Source organism: Cryptotermes secundus, unplaced genomic scaffold, assembly GCF_002891405.2.
Source record: "Cryptotermes secundus unplaced genomic scaffold, Csec_1.0 scaffold1247, whole genome shotgun sequence".
NCBI lineage: Eukaryota > Metazoa > Arthropoda > Insecta > Blattodea > Kalotermitidae > Cryptotermes > Cryptotermes secundus.
Window position 1 is genome coordinate 238,746 of NW_019724605.1, and position 9,251 is coordinate 247,996.

Consider the following 9,251-nt stretch of genomic DNA (forward strand, 5'->3'; position numbering starts at 1 on the left):
TGGAAAACCTTTAGTGAACCGACACTCTCGGCAATTTTAACTATTGTAATTATTTTAATTAACTGGAACGTGGCTATTTTTAACAAAGTGAAGTTTTGTGTGTTGGTGATTTCTTTTTCTACTATAAATGCCTCTGATGATGGCTCCGTGGTGAGCCGAAACATGTAAGGCAGGTGGTGACGAGGTGGAAAACTTATAAAAGTGTCACATTTGACGGAAGGAACTTGATTGTTATTTAAGAAAAGTTCAGCCTTGTAAGGTATCAATATAATATTGGGATCATCTTCAAAACTAAACACGCTCTTAGGAGTTCACTCATGAAAACCAGACCGGAAAGAGATCTGCAACAGATGGCACAGTGCATCTACAGTATTCCACGTGAATGGGAAAGAAGCTACATTGGGGAAACAGGGATACATCTAGCCGTGCGGCTCTGTGAACACAGGCACAATCTCCAACAGGGTCTTCTAGAAAAATCAAAATTAGCCCAACATGCCTATGAAGAGCGGCACAGGGTAGGCTGAGATGATGCTAGAATTTTGGAAATTGAATGTAATAGAAGGTATAGAAAGTATAAGGAATCGGCCCATATGGCATGCTTAACCAACCCAATCAGCCAACCCATTTTGGACATTTATCCTATCTGGATTCCTCTCATCAGCAGTGAGGTTTCTAACTCACAGAAAACTTCTGTATGATGTGACAGATTCTTCGTGGGTTTCTGTAAGATTTTAGTCTCCAGTGTTCTGTTTTTACTCCAAAGTTGGCACTAACGGTAAGCACAAACTGGTTCCACAACTTCTTCCAATTAATCCTGCGCATTGGTCCTCATGGAATTGGTTTGTTGTGTAGGTTTGTTGCTTCATAAAGTTTTCATCTCCCTTTCTCTTTTAGTTTCAGGTCTATTCAGGCTTTATCACAATTTTTATTATAAATTTTCCTGTGGGCAAAGCCTGGTCTCAGATATTTATGTAGCTGTAGTTATGTTAACATAGGTTGTTGTTGTTGTTGTTGTTGGCCCAGTGTCTGGTGGTGTAACTGGGTCACTCTGCTCCTGGGGCTCATAAATATGGGGACCTGGCCCTGCAGGTTGTGGGAGTCTCGAATCTGAGACAGTAAATTGTGGTCATGAGTCCCGCAGGAATCAGATCTGAGACTGACTGCGCTGGCGAGGACCAACAGCAATTTTAAATGACAGACCCATCCTCTCGTCAGCGAGGAAGTTACGTAAGTGCTATAACCGCAAGTTTTCAGTTGAAAAAATGCTGGTCGTGAGTTTCAAGGGGCTTCTCACCAAGACAAACTGATTGGTGGTAAACCGCCAGTTGTAACTCTGACTCTGACCCTGATACACATTGGAAATAAATTGCTGGTGCTTGCATCATTTCGTCGTGATTCATGTTGTATTTGACGGAGGAATTTGTCCGTTGGTCATTCTTCTTGTACTTTGCTTGTGTTGGTCTGAGCGATGGTTGGTAATAATTTTTCTTTGTGGAACGAAGTACGTGGATATAAGAATATTGGTTAATAAAAATGTGCACCGAAGCAGTTCTTTGCATTTCACTATTTGTTTTATGGATGTTGCCAAACTTGCCAAAAGCTCGTTTCTATAGTTTCAATACAAAACCTATTTTATAGTAACACAACAGATAACCAGTTGTTTTGGTTAGAATGTATTAACTAGACGTTATCTGGCAACGAATCTTAAAAATGAAAGTTCACCAATTTCTGCGTTAATGGAATAGTAGAGCTTTATATGTCTATGTGTTTCCCGGCTGTCATTGTTATGCAACGGATCGGCAAAAGTATTGTTGTACATGTTGTTTATATGCGGTCCGTGTCTTATCGAAGTTAACAATGTAACCATGTAACATTGTTTTCTTCTGTTGGGAGATGATTGCTATCGTGGAAATGTATTTAGTTTATTCATGTGGAGAAGTTGATTGAACGGAAGGTTCCTTTTTTATGTGTAAATATTAAATCGAAGCGTGACCTTCGGAATTAACCGGCAATCAATCTAAGGTAAAGAGAGTTACTATAAGTACACGTAAGATCAAAAGGCGTGTTCTGAAAACAAGAACTAAAGATATCGAGAAAAATTACACAGTTGACGATCAACCATCACGGATCTTCCCCAGAACTGGTTCTTCGGATATTTTCTTGGCTCATTGTGCGAGACCTTTGTCAGAGTGTGGCCCCTGTATGCAGGAAGTGGAACATTCTAGCAAAACACCCATTCCTTCGGAAAAACTGTCATTCAGCGATAAATACATTTCGACGCCAAGTGTGTGTGTAAGTCACTGCGTGGGTCATTGCGCAGAACCTCTGTTTTGAGGGGTAGACATCACAGTAATGCTATAATTCGACCAGCCTGTGGATCAAATCTCTATTTAGAAAAAAATGAAATTAATGCCGTGAAGAAACGTGAAGTAAACGGAAGTGAAGTGAAGCGTATAAGAGTTCAGGAAGTGTCCTTTGTTTTGAGCAGAGGACAAGTTGATCTGGGGCTTTAGTGCATGCAATCAGAATTTTTATATTAACGTTGGAAGGAGTGAATTAATATGAGATTTTGGTTAATGCTGGGAGGGCTGTGTGTGAAGCATTCAGTGCAACGTGGGTAGCAACTCAGTATTTCCTCCAGGGCCGCGGAAAACCAAGAAAACACTGATCGGGTTGGCTGATTCGCTGGTCCTTCCGGACGCAAAGTGACGTGTAGCCAGCAGTTCGGCTTGAGAAAAATGGACCCTAACGTTAGATCATGTCTCTTGCTACCAAGTATTCTGGTAATGGTAACGCTCTGCACTTGTGTTCGGGAGACCGTCGGTTTGAATGCCGGCTTGGACACAGCTTATCCTGAGGCTTTAATGAATTTCATCAGTCCTTCTGGGCTTGTTTAGACAGTACACGTTTCATTCCAAATACTTCCCAGCCAATTACTCATCAGCCTGCCATTGATGGTATATAATCTAGACATTGGCATCGCTGTAGAACAAGCGACACATCAAAGAACCAAAAACAGACTAACCAAGTATCCATTTGTTTCCTCTGTTTGCCTGCGATAAGTATCGAACAATTTCAAATGACGTGTACAAGGCGAAAGTAAGGATTTCATCTTGTATGAATTGTATGCCTATTTTGTTCGTCGCTCTGGGGTACTTTGTGTTATTGCTCTTATAGCTCATGGTTTTGTTTGGAGATTTCTCAAGCTGTTTAGTCTATGTTTTGGTTTTAAGTGTATTTTGTATCTTTCTTTTTGTAGCTTACCTTATGTTGATTGTTCGATGATAATTCCATGTTTGGTGCCATATGTTTTCATTTTGTATGTGCATATGATAACTCCGTGGTTTTAGACCGCAAGTGAACTATACCGACCGAGCGACCGCCGTTTGTGGGCGAAGTTAGTGTCAACTTTAGCGGATAGAAGGTGCCACGTGGTCAGTGCAACGAATCCCCACTGCCGTTAATGTCGGTTTTCTAGACCGGAGCCGCTATTTGCTTGAAGTAGCTCCTCGGTTATCCTCACGAGGCTAAGTGGACCCCGTTCCAGACCCACTGCTTCTTAGAAAATCTGTTAGCGCCGGGAATCGAACTCGGGACCTCTGGATCTGTAGCCAGGAACTCTGACCACTAGACCACAGAGGCGGTCCATTTGCATATGATAATATTTAGTTGTTTCTTTTCGTACAGTACTTTTATTTATTTGTATGCATAATTTTACGTCCAGCATTATCAAGTATTCTTGCAGTGATGCGAGAGTGTAACAACAGCATAAAGTTACAGAAACGTAGTTAAATTAAGGCGAATTGTTGAAGCCTCGTGTTGCCTTTACGTTCTACAGTGCAGGTCCTCACTGCTGCAAGCGTATGCTAATGTGATTCAAGAGAAACTAACGAACTAACTCCAGGCAGCTGAGTCCTTCTTGAAAAGTCAACAGTCACTCAGCAACTCAAGATTTTTCCAATCATTTGCGGAACTCGAAGGTTCACTACTATGTTCAGAACAGTCTGCAACTGGTCTCTGTGATGAACCAAATGAATGAAGTTCACACCCCACCGTCCTATTTATCTAAGGCTCATTTTAATAGTAGCCTCCCATTTACGTCTAGGTCTTCCCAGTGGTCTCTTTCCTTCTCGCTTTGCAGCAAAAAATAACCTGTATGTAATTATATCTGGTGTAGAGTAGAGGCATGAAAGTTCAGGAAATACCAGGAGACAGAAATTTACAAAAAACAGCAGATGTTTCTCGATAAGAAGGTTAATTTCCCTCTTCAACCGTTTTTTCTACTGACGTGGATCCCATTTATGGGTGAAAGCATCTTGCAAATGTAGGCTGCAGTTCCAACGTTTTGGAGACCTTTACTGTCTCCACTTTCAAGGCGAAATAACTACTCAAAGACCCCCTGTAAATGATTAGAGCAGTTGGGTTACTTGAACGGGACACAAATCGTGTTGGGAGGCGAAGCAGATTCCCCAATTATGCGTTTATGCAGTGTGTCGGAACAATCATGCAAGGGACTGTTACACCGCAGTTGTGTAACTGAGCATGATTGTGCAGGTGTATCAGTTTAGCCTTGAATGTCAACTAGATTCCGGACTTTCCTGACTGAGATCTCTGTGCAGTATCCCCCGGCCTATCCCACTGAGGCGGCCTGGGTTCGATCCCGGGTCTGGTCAGGTGGGATTTGTGGTGGGCAAAGTGGCACTGGGCCGTGTTTTCTTCGGTTTCCCCTGCAAATCTTCATTCCTCCAAATTCTCCATCATCATAATCACTAGTGACAGGCTACAATAGGCCAATCACTGGCCGCCGTATCGAGTGGACCCAGTTGGACTCAATCCCCCACTAAGCGAATTTAATAAAAAAAATAATCCCCCGGCCTCACGAGGCGAATAACGAGTTACTGCCGTCAGAAAAGTAAGTCCCGCTTTTTCACACGTTCCTTCCTACTCACCTTTAGGATCATCTTCCCACCTAATTCGGCACTATATAACCTCTGCAGTTGGAAAAAGTTAGCAAAATACTCTAAAAATGTCGCTAAATTAGTTTTATGTGCCTATCGAAATCGAGTTCATATACTAACCCATTAGTGTCATGTCTGCTAGTAACAGCGCCAAAAATATTTGACTGTCTCGAAAATATTGTGACATAACGCCCCAAACCCGAAATACTATAGTCAGAGAAGACGTTCATTGCTAGGCTACTTCTCGGTAAACATGTTCCTGCGGCAAGAAATAGGCAAACAACAATTGAGATTAGTTACTATAGGATTCTGATGATGGTGTGTAACACACTGATATATTGGGTTTCTGGACTTTATCCATCCTGGTTTTTAAGATAACAAGGTCCAGTGATTGAGGCTAGCTCTTTCTAACGGACCCAACTGAATAGGTGTTTTCCTTCACCTGAGGACGGAAAGAGATCCAGTTTCTGAAACGTCGTGTTTTTATTTGTTATCTTAAAAACCAGGACGATGGATAAAGTCCAGAAACCCAATATATCAACAACTGAGATATTGTTGAATTACTACGATGGAAACGGTGTCTGTTGTGGGTCCATCCCGAGGCGGAAAATACCCATCTAATGGAATTGCAGCGCCTAAAATCAAGGTTCTCTGCACCATTGGCAATTTTCCAAGGCACGCACCGGTTCGCGATTTAGACATGGCTTTCAAAATTCCATACGTATATGATTACATAACAAAATTATGCAGGCAGCAAACGGAAGTCATACAAATTCATGATAATGAGAATGTTCGCAACATCGGACAAGCGAAGCCCGACACAGAAAGTATAAGAGGCTTAAACTTGGCGGCGATCAGACACACGACCATTCAAGTGACTAGACTGCCGTTGTACCAGAAGCTACTAGAAATAAGGCATAATCTGCTGTACTGAGCCTGGACTGACAGGGGCCCTGTATATATTTAATACATTTATTATCATGTTTAACATGTAAAATGTAAATATCCTTTACATTATGACAAATGACTTACTACTACAGACAATTACTCTGATAAAAGACAGACCCGTCTTTTCGTCAGGGTGGGCGCCCCACAATAACAAGACCTAAACTGCCAAGCAGTAATAAATATCTGGTCATGAGCCCCAGATTGGGCTCGATACCACGATTGACTGACTGACTGACTGACCATCAGTCACAATGTGACTTTGACTTTGACGGAGGCGGGGAGGAATTTCACACCTACCTCATACTCTTCTCTTCTCAGGCTATCAACTGACAACTCAGTGGGTCTGGGTCAGAAGTCAGAATTACTTTACGACTGGCGGTTTACCGCCGATCATTTCGTCTTGGCGAGAAGCCCCTTGAGACTCGTAACAAGTAATTTTATATTTCAACTAAACACTTGCGGTTGAAGCTCTTACGTAACATCATCTCTGACAAAAGGATGTGTCTGTTGTTTACAATTGCTGCTGGTCCTTGTCAGCACAGTCATTCTCAAGTCCTAGTTCCTCGGGACTTACGACCTCATTTTACTATCTCAGATTCGAAATTCCCCCCACCTGGAGGGCCAGTTTCCCCTATTTATATACCCCAGGAACAGGGTGGGCCGGTTATACCCCAGGCACTTGGTTCCCTTTCCGTTGCCTCCTACGACTTGCAGAGCTACAGTGGAGGTATTCTACCCCGCCTCCACATGGGATACTGACTATTACTTTGCTCAACTCCTTGGCATGGAGCACATACAAAACGTCCCCGTTTTTATTATTGTAGCTCAGTTTTTTCAGCTGCCTAGCAACAGGTGGCATAACACCGCTTCCAACAGTAACTCTTCTGCTGTAAAGGCATGTTTAGCGATCCGTTGCATAGCAATGGCTGTTGTCTCTTTATTTGTTTTAAGATCTTTGCCTAGCATCGGATCTATACGCAACATTATTTTCTTCGATGAAATTACAAACTATTTTAATAACATAAGTAAAAAGTCAAAGTTGCCCCTGTACTTAACTAATTAAGCACTACGTCATGAAGAAGTGTGTGGAAGTGGATATATAGACTCATGTCTTCTTGATGTCGGCACTAGCTGGAGGTGAGTGGTCAGCTTCACACATCGGCCACTTTACCCCCGGGGAAAGAGCCACTGGTGCCCATTGAGTAGGAGGTTGGATGGGCCCCAGAACCGGTCTGGACGACATGGAGAAGTTAAGATTCTTACTCCCACTGGAACTGACCAGTAATAGTTGGAACCCTCCTTTTTCGAAGAGGAGGCCCCAATTTCAAAACACATGGAAGTCTTGGAAAGAAGAAATATATTGTCATTGGTCCTGATGGGACTTGAAACTAAGATTAGCTGTGCTGGTGAGGACCAGCAACAATTTACCAGACTGACCAGCTAGTCAGGAGCTGACCAAACCCAGTTAGAACTGGAGCATGACTCCCAGATTTGTAAGATAGTAAAATATGGTCCTCAGTCTCACAGGACTCAGAACAAAGAGTGACTGGTCTGGCAAGGTCTAACAGCCATCAACCTGACTGACGGACTGACCCAGTTCGTCGATTTTTTTATTGAGAGTCAGAACTGTAGATTATTGAGACCATTATAATCATTTGTAGTTACTTATTACAGGGCCGCACCATAGCTCAAGCGGTTAGTCGCTGGCTTTTCACTGTGGTGGCCCGGGTTCAATCCCGGGTCTGGTAAAGTGGGATTTGTGGTGGATAAAGTGGGGCTGGGTCAGGTTTCCTCTGAGTACTTCGGTTTCCCCTGCCAGTCTTCATTCCACCAATTGCTCTACAATCACCCTCACCTGTCATCTGGGGCTGGTACAGTAGGCTAGAAGTGGCTGCAGTACAAGGGACTTAGTCCCACCCCACTAGCAATAAAAAAAATACTAAAATAGTCCAATAAATCCATTATCAATCAAAACCCTTTGTCTAGTCACTAACATGTGACAATATGTATATCACATTCTCAACTAAAGCAGCAGGATGCACAAATACAACATTTTTCCATAATGATAACCAGCTGTTGTACACGTATTGCAGGTTTGCTGTGTGAGCAGGACGTCCAGCATGCCATCATTTGATGAAGTGTTTGGAGGCAGTCCGTTGTTTCTCAGCGAGGAATTCTCAGAAGGTGATGCTCTGACAAACTGTGCTGAATGTGTGGACAGTCAGTCATCTCAAATGCAAGAGAAGGAGGAGGACTCTAGGCCATCACAGAAAAGGAATCAGTGTGACTTGGCAGATGCAATTGGTGATTCAGTCAACACTGTACCATCTGCTTGTGCAACGAAGAAGCGTAAGGACAAGGGGATAACACTAAAGGACAAGCATCTAGATCTGCAGTGTGAGTGGCAGGGCTGTGATTACCACACCTGCAATCTTGACCACTTTTTGTGCCATGTCAGCTTCCACATACCACAGCCTGAGGCTCAAGTGAATGAGGATAAGAAAGGTACAGGATCTGTTGTGTTTCCAAGGACCATTCTTATGCGCTGCAGTACATGATGATGTAAACTGTCCAGCTGCTTGCTCATATAAACTCCTATTTACTGCTGAAATATCTCAGGAATATTTATTGGTTTTAAAATAGTATGAGAAAACATGGAAAATAACAGAATATACATTAGCACTCTGCATATCATGACCAAATTAGGTTGCATTAAAACTTCCACAGCCAAACAGATTAGCTTGATATTAATCACTTAGTAAAGCATTTATTTAACCTTTATCGGACGGGCCATTTAATTTCCGGGAGGGGCAGCTGGACGGAGTTTATTTAAATGCCCGCCCTTCTAGAGCAATGAAATTGTAAGCATGTTTCTAAAAATGGTGTGATTTCTACATTTTTTATGATAAACGAACGAAATGAATGCTCCTTTAATCTAGAAAGAATATAGAATCAGATATTCTAATTTACAGATTTTAATATCTGTACAAATTTTTTACACTGATTCCCAAAAAATTTCCCAAAATTCATACATTTTCTGCACCATGCGTTCTAGCAGTGTAATACATTTTCTGCACCATGCGTTTTAGCAGTGTAAGTCCTTGTGGCGACCTCACATTCAATGGTGTCTCTTGTTGAAGCTTATTTATCGTATGGGGCATGTCGGTATGCACGACTGTAGGTGTCTGAAATCGCTCGCTGTGTAATATGTTAGAAAGACATGGGTTAATTCTCGGAATATGGTGTTGCCAGATCGATCATTCGTTCATTCATTGCAGTCAAACCATTGTGTTTGTAACGATTTTGAAACATCGCAATATAAAGTTAGCCACCCATGACATCATG

General features: G+C 42.3%; 1 protein-coding gene across 5 annotated transcripts in view; it reads left to right on the top strand.

Annotated features, from left to right (window-relative positions):
• The window catches only part of LOC111862546, a 43,686-nt gene that overhangs the window by 19,621 nt on the left and 14,814 nt on the right, over positions 1–9,251 (top strand). For all 5 annotated transcript variants that reach the window (XR_004512804.1, XR_004512805.1, XR_004512806.1 and 2 more), the window contains one exon: positions 8,000–8,411. Coding sequence is in view for 1 of the 5 variants with exons in the window: in XM_033750714.1 (XP_033606605.1) it covers positions 8,000–8,411 (412 nt within the window). In the remaining 4 variants the exon portion in view is untranslated. The remainder of the gene's footprint in view (positions 1–7,999; positions 8,412–9,251) is intronic.